Source organism: Motacilla alba, chromosome 5 (assembly GCF_015832195.1).
Source record: "Motacilla alba alba isolate MOTALB_02 chromosome 5, Motacilla_alba_V1.0_pri, whole genome shotgun sequence".
NCBI lineage: Eukaryota > Metazoa > Chordata > Aves > Passeriformes > Motacillidae > Motacilla > Motacilla alba.
The window spans coordinates 15,706,313-15,727,914 of NC_052020.1; the positions used below are offsets into that span (position 1 = coordinate 15,706,313).

At 41.8% G+C, this 21,602-nt stretch overlaps 1 protein-coding gene across 50 annotated transcripts in view; it reads right to left on the reverse strand.

Moving 5' to 3' along the window:
* The window catches only part of TNNT3 (troponin T3, fast skeletal type), a 30,164-nt gene that overhangs the window by 3,208 nt on the left and 5,354 nt on the right, over nt 1-21,602 (reverse strand). The window contains exons 5-20 of one of the 50 annotated variants that reach the window (XM_038139748.1): nt 19,266-19,277; nt 18,346-18,363; nt 17,296-17,307; nt 16,721-16,732; nt 14,477-14,491; nt 11,907-11,918; nt 10,314-10,334; nt 9,964-9,990; nt 6,223-6,241; nt 5,380-5,425; nt 4,468-4,584; nt 4,080-4,157; nt 3,708-3,821; nt 3,439-3,548; nt 2,509-2,599; nt 1,778-1,818 (exon numbers count right to left, since the gene is read on the reverse strand). In XM_038139748.1, coding sequence (XP_037995676.1) covers nt 1,778-1,818; nt 2,509-2,599; nt 3,439-3,548; nt 3,708-3,821; nt 4,080-4,157; nt 4,468-4,584; nt 5,380-5,425; nt 6,223-6,241; nt 9,964-9,990; nt 10,314-10,334; nt 11,907-11,918; nt 14,477-14,491; nt 16,721-16,732; nt 17,296-17,307; nt 18,346-18,363; nt 19,266-19,277 — 745 coding nt within the window. Of the gene's footprint in view, nt 1-1,777; nt 1,819-2,508; nt 2,600-3,438; nt 3,549-3,707; nt 3,822-4,079; nt 4,158-4,467; nt 4,585-5,379; nt 5,426-6,222; nt 6,242-9,963; nt 9,991-10,313; nt 10,335-10,702; nt 10,715-11,906; nt 11,919-14,476; nt 14,492-16,720; nt 16,736-17,295; nt 17,341-18,345; nt 18,364-19,265; nt 19,278-20,997; nt 21,016-21,602 lie in introns of all 50 variants that reach the window. The other 49 variants (XM_038139747.1, XM_038139749.1, XM_038139745.1 and 46 more) reach the window with 49 other exon arrangements.

Genomic DNA, 21,602 nt, shown 5'->3' on the forward strand with positions numbered 1-21,602 from the left:
TCGGCCAACTGGAAAGCTCTCAGATGGCTCCATCACCTTCATGTTTCAATGTCACCTTCTCACTCTTCCCTTACTCATACATCAAGTGTTTGTGTAAACCCAAAGATCTTCAGCGATCTTTGGATGGGGACCTCAGGAATGGAAGATGGGTATCACATTCTGCTGGAATAACCTTTGCTGGCTGGCAGAGTGGGAGGTGAGGAGCTTGCAGCACTCACCACTTTCCCAGCCACTCATTTAATAAGAGAAGATGACCTGATGCATAGGAGAGGAAACACCTACCTTACATGGGATAAACATGTTATAGCCTGACTTAGTAACTCAGTTTGGTCTGTAGGCCTGGACTCATTACTGAAATCCTGGGACTGAGGTACTGGAAAGGCCTACAAAAGACTAGGAAGTGATAGAGACTTTTGCCCCTTCATCTTCTCATTTGTAACTGAGTCAATGTTCAACTCAGTTTTCCTGGACAGAAGAAATGCCCTTGCCATGAGGTATGCTTTGCTTTTGGTGCAATTCAAAATTCTGCACCGGCTCTGCCGGTCCAAGAATTGATGATCCAAATTTTGAATATTTAAAGTCGCACTTGACAGTCCCAGCGTGCAAAAAAGAAAAACAAAAGTCATACATTCTGGTTTCCCAAGAACTGGTAATTCCTGGCTCACGTCTTTCCATGGCAAACAGAAGAAACATAAGAGACTGAATTACCGGGAACAGGACAACACAAGCAAGGAAAGATCAACAGATCACTTGCTTTTGTACTTACTTGTGAAAGTTTTAGTATTTGTCACAGCAGTTTAAATTGCTATTTTCCAACCAAGTATCTTCCCCAAGTGTTGAGGAGAGCCAGTTGTCTTCAGTTTGACCCAAGCACTTAAGACTTACCTTCAGTCATAACCTTATGATCGTGACTGTGACACTCACTCTCCAATGAAGCACCAAAGAGCAACAGACACTAGAGCTAAAGAATGGCTCTACTTCTCTGTGTCCCACTTCCTTCCTTTTTCTCTCCCTTGCATCCTTGCTTGTGTCTCCTTCATTCTCTTTCCTATTTTCACTTACCTTTCTCCTCATTTTTTTCCTGCTGTCATCCTCCCTTTATTCTTCCACGTCTAGCTGGGCATTTTCCTTCTGCTTTGCTCGTTCTATGTACTTTGTTTCCTTGTTTTTCATCAGCAGGCACCCACCTCTTTGTTTATGCAGAGGTCTCATTACCATGGCATGTACCCCTCCTCTGGCACTGCCTAATTTCCTGTTTTTCCACACCCACTTGGGCGGTTATCATTAAGCTAGCCCTCTGCAGTATTCTGGATCTAGATAACCATGTGCCACAAGGTGGAGAAGCTTTCCAAACCCCATCCTATTCTCTGTATACTGTAGTCCAGGCTATTACACGTGTATCCCTAAGTTTCTGCATGCACCCCAGGCGCATCAGAGTGATACTCCCATGCATGTAACAGCTGGGTTTGGATACAGAGTTTTGAATAGGGAATTATTTTAAGGTGTTCTCAGTAGATTGCATGCTCAGTTCTTTAACCAAATCCCTGTTGGACTCTTGACTCTTTTCCTAAATTACCACTTTGCATCTTTTAAAAGAATGGAAAGGGAGAGAAAAAGGAAGTGAATGGAGAGACACAAGATCCACTTTTCTCTTTTCTCTCTGCACTTGGAGCCAAGTGCCAGCTCCCGTCTGGCGCCTGGCTCTGACCATGCGGCAGGCTCATGCATTTGGTAGCCTTTGCTGCTGCTGTGACACAGGCAAGTTCATTGTACTTACAACTTGGAAAGCTCCTGCAGCCTGCAACGCATTGTTAAAATCTAAGAGAGATTGAGATAGTTACATTGGTGTTGCTCACTGCCTGTCAGCATGTGTCTGTGTGATTGGGAGTTAAAAGGAGAGCGAGACAGAGAGAGATCCAGTAGGATTTCTCAGCCACTGAAACCTAATGGGTGTGAGTGCCGCCCTATCCAGTGACCATGTGAAGCAAACATGTCCACTTTCTGTTACCATATGACACTTCAGTCAGATGCTTCTGTCTGGAGACAACTTTCAGTGACTCCAGAGAGCTCAGGCCACAGGTAATCTGTCTGGGATGGAATAAAACTTACAGCGTTCAAGTTTGAAATCAAAGATGGGTCTAAAAATATTACTTTGCAATGGAGGAGTGTGAACTGAGAGTTACTGAATTTTCAGGCCACAGTTACCTATAGATAAACAAGAATGAACAATGTTTCAGGAGAAGGCAGGGCGTCCATTTTCCATTGGGATTGCCTTTCCATGGGGCACTGAAAACCTTAAAAGTGATCTATTCGATTTTAGCCTAAAATGTGAAATCCTCTTCAAGTATGTATGTTAGGGGAATGCAGTTCCAAGCATTTTGCTGCATAAATATGGCAAAGGGTTATTGGAGACCCAAATGATATCACAACATGACTTTTGCCAGATGAATCAGAGAGATTTTTACTTTTTGGACCCAGTGCCTTTAGCAAAATAGCCTCTCAACTCACCTCATATTTTTTCCTCTTGATCTGCTCTGTAAAGTCATACTTTTCAGTCTCCAGCTGATATAGCCAGTCCCACAGCTCCTTAGCTTTGTCCCTGTGTATTTATGGGGGAAGACAGAAGAAACACATGACATCAAATATTTTCCATTGTTTTCACATCATTAATAATGAATTTTTATTTAATGCCACTCACACATCTTCCTGTAAACCCTCTCTGTTCTCTTTAAGCTACTCATTTTCAAGGTCACATTTTTCTCACCTTCAAATCTTTTCTACTTGCAGTCTTGTATGTGTCACACATTAACATAATTCCTCTATTTTCCCCCCTAACTCTTAATGAAAGATAAGACTGCAGTGGAATCAGACATGAAGGAAGGAGGACTCTGAAGGTCACCCAGATAAGCAGAGGAGTTGCCATTGTGCAATCTCATCTGTGTCAGGGCTGAGGTGAGCCACCTTCATCTTTCAGTCGTGTGTAAAGTCCAACACGTGCAGTCCAGACTATCATCTGATGACTGCTCTACACCAGAGCACTTCGCTTCCAAACCTCCAGCCTTCATGGACATCCTATTCATATCTTAGCAGCATTAACTCACCCCTGGGAATGCTACAGATACCAGTCTGTAGGCTTGCTCAGCTAATCCCAGAGCTAGTCCTGTAAATCCTGCTAGTCCAACTAATCCTAATTAGCAGGAGAGGCTAACAGAGCTATACCAGGAGCACAGCTAGAGGGCTACCAAACCATTTCAACACTTTCCTACATTCCCATTTCTCCTCCATTCTCCAGGTTAAGCAAGGGCACAACTTAAAGTGTGTCCCATGATGAATTTCAAGGAAGGGTCCCTCCTCTACCTCATTTTATCACCAGAGAAGACTTTAGGACAGTAAAACCAAATATCAATATCATTCCATAAATTAGGATAAACATGTTACCTCAGCTTGTCTTCATTAAGGTGGTCAATGTTCAGTGGCTTGCGCCTCTCAGCCAGGACCTTCTTCTTCGTCTCTCTGGCTGTTTGCTTCTTCCCTCTCTTCTGGTCAGCCTATTTTCAGAATATCAATTAATGTCAGCATTCAGAAATTAAGCCTGAATAAAACAATTTCAACATTGGGCCATTTTCTCAACTTCTAATGAAGACCGTTCCCAGTCAACAAAATGGTTTAATGTTTTCATATTTCTTTCATCAATCCATGATTTTTACCTTAGCCAGATAACTGCTGTAGTTTGCACCCATGGAGGACAGAGCCTTCTTCTTCTTCAGGTCATCCTCAGCTTTTCTCTTGGCATCTTCCTCCTCTCTCCGTGCCTTTTCCTCCTGTGGAATGCAGCACACAAAACAATTTAATCCAGGGCAGACTCTCAGCTTCCCCAGAAGCCAGTGTCAGTGCAGGGAATGTGATCAGAGGAGTACATTGATGAGAATTAGCAACTCCTGTTTTCTGCCCTTGCCCTAAGAGAGTGGTCATTTAATCTCTGGACTGAGGCGGGCAGAACCTGAGGTTTATTTGTCTTTAGAGATCTCTCTCTTTAGAGTTGGATGCAGGGACAAGGAGAGAGAAGCTAAGACACTTACCGCAAGCCTTGCCTGACGCTCCTTCTCCTTCTCAGCCCGGATTCTCTGCTGCTCTGCTCTTTCAGCTCTGCGCTTCTCCTGCAGGGAGCAGTGGCAGAGGATCACCACCATGGCTTTACCTGCCTCCACTGCTACACCCCACTACCAAGATCATTTCATTGAATGTGAGCCACCTTCTCTCTTTCTAGAGCATGCAGAAGGGTCTCGTGCAATTCTCAGATATAAAACAAGGGGCTAAGAGAGGGGACAAATGAGGGGAGAAGCCATTTGATGATGACTTGAGCAGTCACTGTACATGGCAGTACAGCTTTCTGTCAAAGCAGTTTCAGCTTCTCATCTACAGATGATCTCTCAGTCTAGTACAGGGAAATGCAGTACGAGGACTCACAATTCTCTCCTTGAGGGCAACCAGCTCTTCCTCTTCCTTTCTTCTGGCTTCAAAGTGGCTGTCAATCAAGGCTTGCAGTTCAATCAGGTCTTTGTTCTGCCTTTTCTTTTGGATGTCCTAAAAAAGCAGGAAAACTCATTAAGTCCATATTGCTCTAGTATTATGTCCTGGACATTCCCAGCACCGTGCAATACACAGAGAAACAAAAGTAGAAAGGGTCTGTAGATTTCCATGGAAATCTATGGATTAACTTAAATGGCTGTAGATGCAATCAGACACTCATTCATGCAACAGTCAGGAGCCCAGAAGTGTAAAGAATCCAAATCTCCCATTTCCCTACACCATATTTTATCCCTGGCTTTGGTTACACACCTATCTTTGCATGTACTCAGCTGCCTCCTCTCGGCTTTGTAATGTAAATATTACCTAGAAAATATTCCTGCATTTTGGGCAAAGCAAATATTTCTGTGGAGGTTTTCAACACCAGAATATCTTAATTTTTTTCTAGCAACTTTCTAGGAAGGTATTTGGCTTTCTACATATTATTGTAATTTTTGCTAGTGTTTCTCAGTAACAGATGAGGGTCTGCAACTTTCAAGCCTTTTGCAACAGTGGGACAGAGGATCTGAAACCCCTAAAACACTTACTTTCTCTTCCTTATAATGGCTTCAAAGATGCAAGGAGATTAAAAAAAATACATAAGACTTTAGTTTAGTCACATTATCAGTGAATGCATTCACACAGTTTCAGGGAGCAGAGAGTAGCTTTTTGCTGAAATCAAATGGCAAACCAACCATACTTTTGTCTTTGCCTTTACCCTCAGCACTATCCAGTACAGGAGCTATGTGGGTTTGCACTCATGTCTATTATCAGGTACAAAGGACAAACACAGCCAGTCTCAGGAATACTTACATCAAAATCTACTTTTTCACCCTCTGGTATTTTAGGAGCAGTTAGTCTGCAGAGAGTCAAAAACAAAACAAAAAGAAAACAAAAATAGAGGATTTTAATCTTAAAGAATATGCAGCTTTTTTTAATAGCTTATCCTGCCCTGACCTGACCTCAGGAACCACGCTGACAAGGAGGAATGCTGGTGGAGATGGGGGGGGGTGAAAGAGCACATTTGTGGAAAACTACTCCGGAAAAATCCTAAGGACCACTGTCTTCCTGGAAGTTCGTGCAGGGCAGGGAGTTATCCCTTAAATCCCTCTTATTCCCAAAGCTTGTGGTCATTCCCTACCACATGGGAAGATGTTGGTCTGTGCAGGGCTGTACACTCCATCCTGGGCACCTGGCAGAGTGGGAAGGGAAGGTGCTGGGGCCCAGAGCCAGAAAGTCCATAGGAAACCTTAGTAAAGCTCAACTCAGCCCAGCCCAACATTTGCCACCCTTCCCATTGTCAGCAATCCTGGATGGAGAGGGCAGTTTCCCAGCCATGGCCTCTCACACAGGAGAGTAAACTCTCTTACTGTGGAGCTGCCTGTATTTTGGGGTATTGTGAGCCCTCTGCATCTCAGACAGTCCATGGATTCTCTGACTCTACCAGGAACAGGTCATAAGGCCCAGGCCAATAACTGCTGCTAAGGCATCCTCTGAAGGAAGCAGCATTCCTGGAAAGGCATGCAGGGACATGCAGATGGATGTTCTGTGAGGCAGAGTTGGATAAAGACTTCTGGTGGCCATTTGCCTAATAGAGAATCTAAGGGCTTCTGCTAGATCAGGAAAATGATCCCAGGGTTTTGAAATCATACTTACTTTATTCTGGGCTTCTCCTCTGTATTTGGAAGGATGTAGCAAAACAGGAAGGGAAAAAGAGGAAGAAAGTTAAAACAACAGAGATCACGCCAGCTGCTAAAGTAAAAGGAGGGAAGGGAAATTTAATCTTAGGAGAAACATACAGAAAAACTGGTTAAATCTCAAGCACTTCCAAAACAAATACACACACTCACACACCCCTTTTGCTAGGAGCGAATCTGTTTTTACCCTCGAAACAGAATTTGGCAGAAAATAATCAAGAGAAAAAAAAGTCCCAAACGTAGCATCTGGAAAGCAGTGGTTTTATGTAAATGCAAAATTATTTTTCTCAAACCATCCTGACCAAAGCTCTAAGGAGGCCAGCTGGATTGGAGGGTAAAGAAAATTGTGCCTCAGCACTTTTTTTGTTAAAGTTAAATCCAATTCACAATGTCATAGCTCAGTGATAACCAGGCTCCACCAGTTTTGTTCAAATGCCTCACTTGGAGGCCAGGAGGGGAAAACCTTTATGACACACATTTTCTCCAGGTTCATTGGCTTCCAAGACATCTTAGGGCACGTGTCCCTGAGATACCTCAGTGCCATGGAGAAGCTACTTATTCTTCTGCACTGGGGGGGCTCCTCAAACCCAGCTTGGAAAGGCCATCCTCTCTTGGCAAGCATCCTCTCCTCTCTTGCTGAGGTACATGCAAAATTCCCATGGGCATTAATGGGAATGATCTTCCCATCTCCAGGAGAGGCATAATGCCCTGACAAGCAGGCCAAACCATCACAGAGACTGCCAGCCTGGGCCTTCTGGCAGTGAGAATTGTTCCCTTGCAACAAGTGACCTTTCCCTGGCTCTCAGACATGTGCTGGTCTTATGAGTTACTCGCTTCACATTTGTGCTTGTGGTCAACTCCCCTCCCTGCTATTCTTTTTAAACTTTAGTTATTAACTCCAGCGCAATGCCAGCAAGTTCAGTGCTGTTACTCTCACAAACAGAAATAAATTAAACCTATGTGTTTATTCTGGCCCATTCTCTCAGAGACCCAGGTTGACTTTCACAACCACACACTACATTTGAACTTTCAGCGATGCTGACGGATTCTGCGGTACAAGACTCTCCCTGTGTTGGCTCAGTGGGAGGAACTGAGGTAAAAGAGCTCACAGCTTACTGAATCTGGTAAGAAAAAAAAAATTTCAAGTAAAAGTAAGAATAACCACTTCAGTAGCAGGTGCATGAACCCTGTTATCAATAGCATAATTAAGAAAGATATTAATTTTTTTTAAATGCTTATTTTTATCGAGCAGTTTGGAGACTGATGGTGGAAATTTGGAATAGCAAATAGAAAAAAATAGGAAAAAGAAAATGAAATATTGTAAGAGGGAGAAATAGCAAAAAACTTATACTGGAAAAAATTTATTGAGGCAATCAGAGGTAAGGGTGTTGGATAACAAAAACTTGAGAGAGTGGTTGGAAATGGGTTATTGAGATAATCAAGAGAAAAGATGTGAGAGATGTGTAAAAGAAATCAGAAACCAACATTTCCTTTTTTTCACTCTTTCCCATACAAATTTCATTAATGCCATTTTAGGAGGTAGACTTTTCTCATTTACTGCAAGAACACTGCCTGCCAAAACATATCTCAGTTGAGGCCTCCAGATGCCAGAGCAATGCTAAGAAAATAAACAGCATGTAATTACAAATGTGTTTTAGACTGCTCCACTATAAAGAAAGTCCCAAATCACTCCTAAAGAAAAATACCATTAGCCAACAGCGTGCTTTTGTATTCCTCCACTTTTTTTTTTTTATTTGTTTTGCTTTTCAAATAGCCAGTGAGCTTTTTAACATGTCAGCTAAATTGCCTTTTACCTGGAGAGAGGAAATGTAATTATAATTAACCAGTCTATCAGGTATGTTATTTACACAGGATTCCCTTCCTTCATGACATTCCCAGATAATTTTCATAGACATTCCTGTTTGGCTTAAAGCTGCCAGTTAGTAACACTTCAAAGAGAGGGGAGGAAAAAAGAGTAGACAGGAAATAACTGGTTTTGTTTGTTGATCTTGGTTGCCAGGATCGACACCTGTCTGTCAATAACTGTGTGAATTTGGTTTCAGCTCCCACCAAATCAGCACTTCAACAAACAATTGTAAAAATTAAAAAATAAGGTTAGTTCTTGAAATAAGAAATTGTAGTTAGAATCCTTAAAGGTACCTCCAGAAAACCAGAAAAAGGGGTATTTTATTAAAAATTTAACAGTAAAAAATCTATCCTCTGCAGTGCATGACCCAGCCTTTGTCCATACTGTATGAACCAAAAGCAGTCCAGGGATGGGATTTATTTTGAAATGCCCCTTCTTTCAAGACACCAAGTCAAGGAACTGGGCCAAAATTTGTTGACAAGCAGGAATTGTCATAGCAAATTCCTGTTCCTGTGGCGGATTTTGACTGACATTCCGGTCATTCTGACTGCGAGCCATGGGGCTGAGACAAAATCCCCACATAGAACCCTGCCAAAAGAAGGCAAGAGACACTGCAAATCCAAGTTCACTGCCCTGGTGATTAGAGAGCCTTTGAGTTTCTGGTTTCTGAAAGTCTTCACGCAGGGAGAAGCTACACCACCAAAATAGCACCACCCTGCTTGCTCCTGCCCAGTCTTTAGATATTCACACGGTGCTCTCCTTCTCTGGGAATCCATGTGAACTGCCTTTATTTCACTCAGAAATCCCTAAACACCGTCCCTTAATCCCACTTCTCAGAAGCAACACATCTAACTCACACTGTGTCCTTGGGAGAAAAAGGAAATCAATATGCTATTAAAAATAAAAGAATGAGAAAAAGAGGGGCTCAGGAAGGTCCTCAGGGTACTTCCCTAAATTAAAAAAGAAGCCTGAAAAGCAAGCAAGAAAATTAAAACAAAAGAACAACAAAAAAAAATCTACAAAAGCAAAATCAAACAAAACAAGGAAACATAGAAAATGCAGGATGTTTTCAACTGACATTGGTCTTTGTCTTTTGAAGCAGCTGCCTGGGTGTTCTAGGGGCTGGGGCAGTCAGGAAGAACCCAGTTACTTCAACAGCCTCTAAAACTCCATGAGAACTTTCTGTATGCTTCAACTGGCCAGGGAGGGGCTAAGTTATCTTCTACAAGAGCCACACTGACCCTGCACACAGTTAGGTTTGGTCCTTTCACATGAGTCTTGTCCCCACCTGTGTGCTCCAGCACCCAAGTATTACAGGCAGGCTATATTTAGCTCCACCCATCTGAATAGACGTCTAATGCTCAGCACAAGTGTAAGTGCATGGCTTGAGCAGAAGTTTACATTTCTGTAGATTCAGGCCTGGAGGCCATGACCACCCAAGGCTGTGTGAGGGATGCATGTCTATACAGGGCTCAGCTCCATTTTCAAATATGCCATCACGATTTAAGAGATTCTTTCCTCATTTTTTGGAGATAGAGACGTTTTGCTGATGAGAGCTAGGACACAACAGATTTTGGCTAAAAGACAAGTCCAGAGCAAGCTTCTAGAGCTTGATTGTCACCATCTACTATCCTAATGAGGATGTAGAGGCTTCTCAACACACTAATGACTCCCCAAGGGTGATTGGATATGCACAGTGAGCGATTCTTTGCAGCAGAGATGTTTTGGCCCAGTTCCTGAATTTAAAATATAGTGAGGGACAAAAACAGACACAGAAAAGAGAGTGAGATGTTAGAAAGATGACTTTGTTGTCCTAAGACAACACTGAGCTACCATCATTGTATTCGCCTTCTTCAGTGGCTGTAGATTGGAGGACAAAAGAAAAAGAGAAGAAGCACAGCAGTCAATCCACAACCAGCACTGTCCTAAGAGCACTGTCCCCGCTCCCTCCCTGTTATGCCGGAACCTTGGACTCTCTGGAGATGGAACAAGAAGGAAAACCACCTTTTTGGTGATTTGACTTGGCTAACAAGCGTCCCTTTCTCCATGTTCATTGAAATCCATCTAGAGAGATCATTTCCCTCCCATACTCTCTTTTCTCTTGAACAGTGTCAGTGTTTTTGACACTGTTTCCCCAGCACTGAAAAAGAGAAAGGATGAGGGTCTGTAGGCACACCACATACCTTCCTCATGAGCTTCCTCTGCTGTTGTCATGGTGCAAGCAGTGATGGAAAGACAGGAAATAGAAAAAAAAAAACAAACAGAACAGTTATTTAAAACTCTTGGAATCCTGAGAAAGAGACCAGGGAAAAAAAAATAAAGGAATTAGTGAACTAAGGCAGGCAGAAAACTGGAGAAACTGTCAGGACTTGAAAAAGCTGTAATGTTAAAGCAGCAGTAAGCATGGAGGTTAAGGGAGAAGACAGCTGCAAATGATAATTGTGGTTAATGTTTGTTTCTCTTGTTTTCTTCTCTTCTACCAGCCCAGGACTCCTGTTCTCTCCCTCTCTCACACACATACACACTTTCGTGTTGCACCTAGGTGGAGTAAACCAGAAGTCGTGTCACATACCTGGCTCATGAACTTCAGGTGTGAAGTGTCATGGAACAAGTTGCGATAGACAACAAGAGAATGAGAACAAGAAACCTGTTATTTCACACACCAAAAGAGCTTCTGACCCAATGGGGAGAAGGGGCAGAGAGGAAAAGGGGAGCCAAGAATGAAGTTAAGAAGTAAACATGTAAAATATTTACATTTGAAATAACACATAAAGAGAAGTCACAGAACAGGAAAGGTTAAAAAGGCAGATTTATGATAATAGTGGAGTGCTTAAAAAACACTTCTCATCATCATATGGCATAAAGCACAACCTGACAGCACAGTGTACCGAGGTTTACCTTGATTGGAAATATGCACATGAACATAGCCAGCACTCTCAAAGCACCATTGGACCCATCCTTTACTACAGCAGTATTTCAGCCATTTGAAATAAACGCAGTGTGGTTGAGAAACCTGCTGAAATACCTGCCATAACTCATCATCAACGTTCAGCTAACTTCCAAAGAAGCTCAGTTCCCTTCTAGATCTATGGCTCAGGCCATTTTCTTCCTTGAAGACAACATTGATGTCTATATAAATGTACTGCTGCTCTTCAAATCCATTTGCAATGTAAAATTACAAACAGATTACTTCATAGGAAGAAAATGTTCATTAGAAGTCTGTGCAGGTTTACATGTCATTCTTCTGGGTTTTGGCAAAGCAGGAATAGATCAGCAATGTGAATTTGCAGAGCAGATTTTGCTTTTCAGCCATACGCACACACACCCCACCAAATATTTTGCAAAGCAGGCATTAAAAAACCACAAACTCTCACAGTGTTTATATTCCCCATGTACAGTCAATGGGTCAAATTCTGCCCTGAGATTTTAAATAAATCCTCCCCTATAGGAAGAAATATTCATTCTCATATCACAGGGCAGAATTTAATGCATCCCACAAGGAGACTTTTTGCTGAGCTATCCTTTCACAATAGCATATGTGTGTTCCCCCAGTTTCTAGTGAAATTTTCATGCAACTAGTACGTTTCCTCCTCCTCACTGCTGATTACATTTCACTGAGAAAAAATATTAAACTAAAATAGAACCACCCCAAAGGCATGCAAGTTATAATCCATCCTTAATTGATCAGTTGTTATCCCCTGTCACCCTGTATTCACTTCTCACACACACCATCCCAGCAGACAGACACCAGGGAGTTTAGAAGTTAAATCACATACCTGGAGGGGGGGCTTCATTTAGTAGGATGTGTCAGGGGAAAAACACAGGAAAGGAAGATAAAATCATTAGAAATAAGTTATGCAGGAAGGGACCACCTCAAACTTTGGTAAGACTGGGTTGGAGAAGTGTAATTTGCAGACCAAGTTATAGGGATGGACTGTTAATAAGAGTGGAAAAGGAGTGTAATTACAGTGGGGTATGAAGTAGATAGGAAGGAGATGCCATAGAAACAAAAGATAAAGGGAATTTGAATGTTGATGATTTGCAACAGTTTAAACCATGCGAATTTATAAACCATGGGCAATTATAGTAACACTGGTGATCCTTAAATTTGAAAGAAAACATACCCAAGAGGAGAGTTTTACAAGCATTTAGTGTTACCTAGCTTTCAGCTGCCCTTTTAGCTATCAGAGCTGGCATGAGGATGTGAGAGTTACTGAAGGAGGTTCTGCTTTGGATGTATCTCTATGCCTGCATCTGAAGCTTCACCATCTAAGAATCTCTGCTAGCAGATTCCAGGCTTAGATCTGCAGAACTGGCAGTGTTTGTGTCTGCACAGAGCTTGTCTTTGCTGCAAAGGACTAGAACGGCTTGAGTTTGTGTGCCAGAATCCTGCTGCAATCCACTCTCTGCAAGTGTAAGCAGCTTGGGTTTCTGCAGCTCAGGTACCTGCTTTCTGTCAGGGCTATGGGGCAGTCACAGCCCTGGAAGTTTTTGGGGACTCTAAAAAAGCTTATTCTAAGCTTCTTAGATGGTGATTCTTCAGTTACAAACAATATTTATACTTTCCCATAGGGAAAATAAGTTTTAGGGAATTTCAAGAATGGATTGATTCTTCATGATTCTGGTATTCTTCAACATCTTCAAGTTCCTATGTACAGGAATGCTTCAGATTAATACATAGGTTTAGATGTCACAGACAGGAGCTTGGTTAGGTGGAAAGAGTCAAGAAGGAAAAATGAAAGAATTAGAGCAAGAATTCCACAACAGCAACAACTGTGATTTTTGCAGGCCAAAGCTGTGACTTAGAATATGTGATAGGCAAAGACAGCATCAATAACAGAGAAACTAATTAATCATGCAGTTACATGAAAAGCTGGGACAGTCTCCTTCTGGCATAAAAGTTTTTAGTTAAGCATGTTATATTTACATTGTCTTTTGGTTTTATTGTGCTTTATGTTACAAAGGGAAAAGAAAGCATGAGGAGGCTGTGGTTATGGCTTTATTTTTTATCATATTGTGTTAATACCTTGTGTTTTGCACAAATTTCAAGCTCATACATCAGTCAATGCTAGAGAACCAGCTCTCAAGCAGTGAGTAGCAGCTCAGTAAATATCATGGAAGAGAGGTACAGAGGCAGGCAAAGCAGCTCTGATGGAGGCAATGACCTTTAGCTCATGCAAATCAAAGTCAGAAAAACCTTAAGTGCAGATTAAGAGACAAAAAAGAATAAGATTAAAAAGAGAAGGATGTGAAACAAGAAGCAATGAGAACAGGAGAGACATGAGAAGCAGTGAAGAGATGAATGTTGAAGTATTAAGTCATGTAAAAATCAATCAGCTTTCACCTCACTCCAGCCTTGGCAAAAGGATCAATCTGCTCTGAACTAAGAGGCTGGTCTCCCTCTGTGGACAGCAGAGGGAAATAGCTGGGCTGGGAGGCTGCTGAGATGTGACTACTTTAATAAAGCTACTCCAAATGGCACAGAACCATTTCCACAGACAGTTTAGAGGACACTGCAAGTTCGGTTTCTGTTTTCCCAGGTAATGACCATTATAACATTCCCATACGCACTGTGAGGATGGCTCCAAGTCCGGTAAGCGCCTGTTATTACAGCTCATACACTGAGATGTTTGTCTACAAAACATGTTACTACATTTTTCATGCAGCAGTTAGCTTTATCCTCATTATTATGCATCACAGAGTGATGAGGAAATTATGACTGGTCAAAAGTGTGAGGAAGCTGCAAGTTGCAGTTTATCGTTAATATTTGATTTTTATGTTTACTTCCACTGTCTTTGAATTCCTGAGTATAATACTAGAGTTACTGTTAAAATTTTCCAACATAAATCAGACTTCAAATTAAATTTCAATATTACATAACACACATAGCTGAGATTTTAGTTTAAAAAAAATAGAAACATTTCACAGCCATAAAGGCTGCAGAGATATTAACATCTCTGGAACAAAACTTTTCCACTTTTTGCCTTGTGGCAACTTCTTATTCCAGATTTGTTCTTGCATTTCACTATATATACCCCACATTATCCATAGAGGCAATGCTTCACAAGCATCTAAAATAGAATTTTCATTTCAAAATTTGGAAATCTTCCATAAAGGGAAAAAAAAGTTGGAACAAAATGTTTTAACTAAATAAAAAACATAATTTTCAAAAGCTGTCAACAAAGCGTTCTTCCTTTTTTTTTTTTTTTTTTTTTTGGTTGGTTGAAAAGTTTCCATTCTGTCCCAATTCAGCACATGACCCAATTGAGAAACTGCCAAGTGGAATTGAATTTCCAGCACACAATAACCCTTCAGATTGACGCAGAGGAATTCAGAAGTCACATACCTGGTTCATGGACTTCTTTAAAAGGGAAGTAGCAGGGAAGGAGATGCAAAGAAAGATAAGAGAATTAGAGCACGAAACAGAGGATAATTAAAAACCCTTACACTTTCCTTTGCCAAGGTGGTGGAAGGGGTGTTAAAGGGATAAAAACTATTAATAAGATTAAGTGAGAAATAGAGGGCACATGTGAATGTCAATTAGAACTGTGAAGAGGAAGGGTTGTTTGAATATAAAAATGCAGATGCCTAACATATAAGTTCACAATGTTATAAATCAAATGCCACTGTAGCCTTTGGCTGACAAAAACATGACTTGTATTTAAATTAAGTCCATTACCCATAAGTTTGAATGCGCAAAAAAGGGTATAGCCAACCTGCTCTTATTCATGTGCATAGAAACCCCAGCCACTGTGGAAATCAATGGGCTCTGAGGAGCTGGCATTGATTTTCTTGGTGCCCAGGATTTCACCCCTGGTGCATAGGGCTGCACACCAATGTGGGAGGGTGAGTATGAGCATGTCACTGCTCTCCAACCTGCAGGATAAAACATCCCATGGAAGCCTGGCTGGGCAAGCAGAGAGGGGCAGGCAGAAGGGCAATTGAAAGGTAAATGGGTTTGGGCTGCCAGGCTGATGCTTTAAGAAGCATGACCTTCTATTTTGCCAATCACAGAGATTGTCTTACCCGATCTGGACCTTAATTCCAGTTACAAAATCAAGTAAAAATGCAACCCTGCCACCCCTGGTTTTGCATAATGCACATTAACCCAGAAACACCCCAATAGTTATGGAAAAAGCACACAATACATCTTTTCTCAAATATGCTCCAACCAAAATGATGGCACTTAGTCCAATCCTTACCCCAACAGTAAAAACTATGTATGACACTGTGTCACTTGTTGAAACACTTATGACTTTGGGTGCAAGTCTTCCAACATCTCCATACTCTGCTGCAAAAGGGAGCTCTGTCTCCATGCAGTGGCAGGGGAACTGGGGAAGAGGTGCACCCAACTGAGCGACACAGTATTGCTTCAGGACACGGCTGTCCCACCTCTAACCCTGGGGCATGGCACAGAGGAAATGGTTTGAGGAGCACTATCCCTGTACCAACTGGTGTCCATTTCAGTAGCCTGGCTAGAGAAATCAGGTGCTGGGGAATACATGAGCAGTGCCCAGCCTGTGCCTCAGGCATTGTTTTCAAGTAGCAGTTAGTACTCATTACTCATCACACCGTGTATCCTATGAGAGCAAAGCAACCGTGCAGAGGATATTTTTTGTGTCGGCTCATCTTCAACCACCTCCAGAATTCCTGCACGAGTTACCGCTCCAGACAGAAACAGAGGAATTCACAAGTCATGGCACATACCTTCCTCATGAGCTTTAGCGTGTGGGAAGAGTCACAGAGCAAAATGCAAAGGAAATGGAAGCGTTAGGAGCATCAGAACAACTTTTCACTTGGGCAAAATGGAGGGGGAGGGAAAGATTGCAAGGAAATAAAATGAGTATGGATACTAAAAGCAGGACTGGAAGTGAGGGTGCAAATGGTCTGAGATATTAAAAACATAAAGCTGATTTAAGCAGCCATATCAGATTACACTTGCCTTATACAACCATTCCTGCAGTCCTGCCCAAAGCCAGGAGCAGCACACTGTTTCATAACCCTGATGCTTGCCTAAGTGTATTTACAACCTGAGGCCAGCAGGTTTTGGGTAGCTGCAAGTACTGCCATGAAACAGTGGCCTAGAAACTCCATTATATGAAAAAGAATACCATCTTTAATCATTTGCAAAGCTAAAGCATCAAATTTATCACCATTTGCTTTATCCCACAGGCTTTAAGCTGGAAAAAAGATGTGTGGAAAGGCTATTGTAAGAATATCAGCCAATCATGAGCATTTCTGTATACAGTCTGCAGGACAGATCCATCCCAAATGGTCCAAAATAAGCCTGCCAAGGAGACCCAACTAATCTCAGAGTAAAGGGTCTTCAACATTCATCCTTTTATGAGGTTTACATTTCCCAGCACTTTTCAAGCTTGTATTTCATGCGACAGTTACCACGTACATCGACAGCGCATTCAATGTCAAGACAGAACGTGACAGCAGACAGTACAAAAAACAAGGTGGTGGCAAGTTTTGTCTGTATTAATATGCCTATTTGTAACTCCTGTTTCCTTTTGCCATCTTATGGTTTGCTGGCTAAGCCAAAGCTTACTCTTAAAGGCAAGAATTCAGGAGTCATGTCACATACCTTCCTCCTGAGCTTCTTTAGGTGTGAACAGCCCCGGGACAGGATGCAAAGGAACATTAGGAGAAATACATTATTACATGAGCTGAAATAGGCTGAAAACCTTTCATAGGCTGAAAATTCTGCTCATGGGGAAAAGTTTTATCCCAGTAAAGAACATGCTAATGGCCAGGAGGGGAAAGGAATTTGAGGCACCTGTGGCTGGGAGACAGCTTCCCTTCATGTGAAGGGAAGAAGCAAAACTATATCAGACAGGGAAAATCTCACAGTAAGCTCATGGTGTAATTTCTCTCTGGCTCCAATTTTAGAGGACAGCTCCTGCTTTATGGTGAGCCCTGCATGGGGCAGGGGTGGTAGAGAGGCCGGGTTATCACTGAGCCTACTCTGCTGGACCTCGCACTGAGATTATTCCCGTGTGTTCCAGCAGCAGAGCCCGTCACAGAGGGCACGTGGAAAGCAAAGACAGCAGAGGCAAAAAGGCAAAGTAACTGGTACTGCTCCTCTTGCACCACCCTTGAGGCCCCACCACCACCACCAAGGAGACAGCAGGGAGCAGTTTGGAAGGTGATGGCACATACCTGCTGGAGGAGCTTCGTCAGGTGGGATGTGGCAGGAAGCAAAAGCAGCGAGATGGAAAACGAGAACAGTTAGACTAAAGAGTGTGTGAATGCAACAGAGTGTTAAAAAAAAAAAAAAAAAAAAGCACAGGATGTATGAAATAAGGAAACAGAGGAGGAGATGAAATGGAGAAATGGAGACAGGTGACCAGAGCACACACAGATACAAGAAATGTAAAACCATCTGGACCTGGATGCTGTAAAAACTCTGCAAACTGCTCAGGGTGGGTCTATCGTGGCACTATAGACAGGTTTACCCCTGTTTAAAATATGCCCACAGCACAAAGCTTTGCAAATATGGAACCAACACACCCTTTGTATCCTTGCACATGGAGCACCACATCCCAAACCTCTCGAGTGCAAAGGGTGAGTTTCTGTTCCAGCCCTTCTCCCATCCTGTCTGTCCCACCGTGCCAATGTGAGGAGCCAGCTGGGGTTATTTGCCAGCATCTACATGGTTATAATTATTTTATGTATATTATATCTCATATGATATATTATAGCTTATAAACTTATAATATATATGATATATTTTATACATAATATGACATTATAGCATATGTACTATATAACATAGGGCTAAGCACATATTTTACCACAGATGGATTTTGACTTCAAAATCCATCTGATCATGGTCTGCCAAGCTACATAAGAGAAACCAGTTGACACCTGATAGAAACCTTTCTAGCCAGACCCCAGATATTCCACGGCACACAAATACCCAGGGCTAAAAATCAGCCTCGTTGTGTCTTGGATAAAGGGATGGTATCCACATTTTCTGTGCTGCTTCCTTCCCAAAACTAGTGCAGAGGTGTCTGCACAGATACCTCAGGGGTGTGGGGTACCCTCAGTGAAATTTGTGCAAGGAAGAAGAAAATCCCTCTGCCTGCAGGTAGTTTGTCCCAGAATCTCTCTCTTGTCTCTTGCTTTCTTCTACCACCTTGCAAAATCGAGGTGCACATCATCCTGCTGGTGCAGGAACCAGCAGGGCTGAGATGCTGCTTCACCTACCTTCTTCCTGAGCCTCTTCTGTGGGTGGGAAACATCACACAGCAAAAGAAATGGGAGGAGAAAAGTTAAAACAGGAAATACGTTATTGGAACATTCCTGAGGTTTGCCAAGCTCCCAGGCCGTTATGGGTAAGAATACACAATGATGGAATTAGAGGGTGAGAGAGAATTAAAAATAACATTTTTATGGTCACATTATGGGGTTATAAATGTTACAGAAATATGGGAATATGACCACAAGTGAAAACCACATAAAAAGGCATCCAATATGCTATTCTTTATTAGAGTTGGCTAAAATACCCTAAACCAAACTTTTTGGTGAATTTTTAACCAAAAATATAAAACTATTGCATTTCTTTTGCTTTACATTTTTTTCTCATATGGTGAAAACTTTTCACCAACTTTAAATCAATTTTTAACATTTGAAACAAATTCATTCTTGAACTTTACCAGATGAATATAAACTTTGCAGGGTCCCTCCCTCCCTTTAAAATACTCATTTTGACACCATTGTGCCAAAAATAAGTCAAGTGGTTCAGTAAAAAAGGTATAATAAAACAAATATATATATGCTTGTTTTCATACACATATATGCATATACACACACATATATATATATTTATGTGTGTATATTCTATACATTTTATATGTATATATTAATGCATTTTATTTCTTTCATATATATAAATGCTTTGGTTTTGTTTTTTAAATAAATAAAAACAAAAATTTTAAATAAAACAGGCCAAATTTTCTACCAGCTCAATAAAAAACATCAATGCCCGCTATTGCATTGATGTCTGTGGCTCAAGACAGAGTCCTGAGACTGGATGAGACTGGATGTGAAATGTTTGATCTGGATTTCTTTCCACACATTCTCCCTCCACACTGAGAGAGAAAGAAAGCAGAAGCCATGTCACATACCTTCTTCCTGAGCTTCAGGTGGCAAGTGTCATGGAACAAGAAGCAACAGCAAGCAGGAAAATGAAAACAGAAAACTGTTAGAAACTGGTGCTGGGGTGAGCTAAAGCCTGGAGAAAAAAAGGTGGTTAGAAAGTGATGGAGAAAAGTTATATGGAAAAGAAATGGATGAGATCAGAAAGAGACACAAAGGTCAAGCAAAAGTATGGAGCAAAGAGAAGATACACCTCAGAGGAGCCAGTCATGCAGATTAAAAAGAAATTCACCTGCCTATTAATGTCATATCAGTCATTAAATTCTTGAAAACAAAAAGTAGACGGTTAGGGAAGAAAGGAGAAAGGCAAAAAATGCTTTTCCTTTAAGGAAGGCTTGTCTGTAGGAGCAACACCCTTCGCTTGCTCTTTTGACATTTGACAAGACGTAAAGGATGGAGCATGAAAAATGCCTTCAACCTTCCTGGCTCTGCCACTCCATGCAGGACATGAGAGACAGATGATGACTGAAGGCAGCTCTACAACCCATTTAGTGTCTCTGTTTTCTTTTTCTTGAGCCCTTGGTCCCTTCAGAAGCAATGCCAGGGGAAATAGTTGCTTAAGGCTAATGTACCTTATAGCAGTAGCAGAAACTACTCTCAACATGGCCACAGCTGCACTGATGTGAATTTGCCTGTTGCAGCAACTTGGAGGAATCCATGACAAAAAAAAAAGAAAAGGAAAAGGAAAAGGAAAAGGAAAAGGAAAAGGAAAAGGAAAAGGAAAAGGAAAAGGAAAAGGAAAAGGAAAAGGAAAAGGAAAAGGAAAAGGAAAAGGAAAAGGAAAAGGAAAAGGAAGCTCTGCTGTGTGTAAATCCCCAAAATGGACATTTTTACACAGGGACAACTCTCTGTCTATGAGCTGGTCTCATACCCGCCATGTGCAAATATTCCACCTCCAGTAAAAGGTTTTCCTTTCTACCCCTTAGAAGATGCCTTAGGCATTAAGGGCAGATCCTGGGAGAGATTCCAAGAGTTTGGCCCTTAGCTCTGTTCCAGACACCTTGGGAAAATGAAGGATGACAACTGGCACCTACACTTGCCTGAACTGAAGCCAGTGTGTCAAAAGTGCCCAGCAAAGACAGTGATACATATCCAAATTATCTTCTCCCTGCTGCCTACAAAAGGTGAAACAACTTGGGTGAGAAGGGTTTTTCATGCTCCATCTTTCCAGATCAGCACTCTGTCTCTCAGCTTGTCAAATCACATTTTGCCAGCTAAAGGCATGGTAAGAAACTTCATCTTTGCCAGTTGGTTCTCTGCCTTGCCTTTTTCCATCCTCAGCAGTGCCCTCTTGGCCGCTCCTCAGGAGCTGGACAACCTGCTCCTCTTTTCAATTTCAAAATTTAAATGCAATCTGTGGACACTGCCAAAATGAGAAGGGCAGGAGTTCACCAATGATATCTTATGGGGGCTCTGCACCAGGCCCTGCTCTAGAAAGCTCCAAGTTCATCAACAGATGAGCCCCCAGCTTGTTCACCATCCCCTCATACAAATACTCTGTTTCACTGTTACATGAAGGCTCTGCACATCGCAGCCCAAAAAAACTTGATTGGTTTTTTTTGTTTTCCAACTGGTTTACTGATCAAGTGTTTCAGATTGCCTTTAGCAGCAAGCTCCAAAGAGAAGGGTGAAATGTAGACAAGAGAAAAGCAGGACCAAGAATCAAAGAAAGATAAATTATGTTCCGTTTTTTTTTGTTACCTTCTTCTTCGTACTCCTCTGCATTGAAATGGGAGAGGGGGAAAAAAAGCAGACAAATCAACCATCAGCCTTGACATATCAGTAGGACATTATCCGTGGCAGAGCCCTCTGTGCTCACAGGGATGCCGGGCAAGATGGTTTCTGAGAGGCCACTTGCAAACCAGCAAGTGAAATAACAGATTAAATGACTTTGAAAATAAAAAAGAGTAGTTATAAAAAGGGGAAGAAGATAATAAAGTATTGGATTTTTCCTTGGGCAATGGAAACTCAAGGTTAGACATGCATTAGAAGGGCAGAGGTAGCAGAGAGGGCCTCTGAATATAAGAAAAGATTCTATGTATATTGCTTATAAGCATTGTGGGTATTTATGTTCTAAAAGCAGAATATATTACACCTACAGAAGCTTCAAAATAAATTGCCAGCAGATGGCAGTGCCCTTACAAAAACTAGCAGCGTCCCCTCCCACTAGGGCATCAGTTTGGGGCTGAAACCCCAGAGGCTGCCTGCAGCACGGACACGGCCAGGGTGCTACAACTATTGCAAAAACCCCAGAAGCTGGTGACAGTCAGACAGACAGAAGCACAAAAAAGAAACTTCAGATTTGT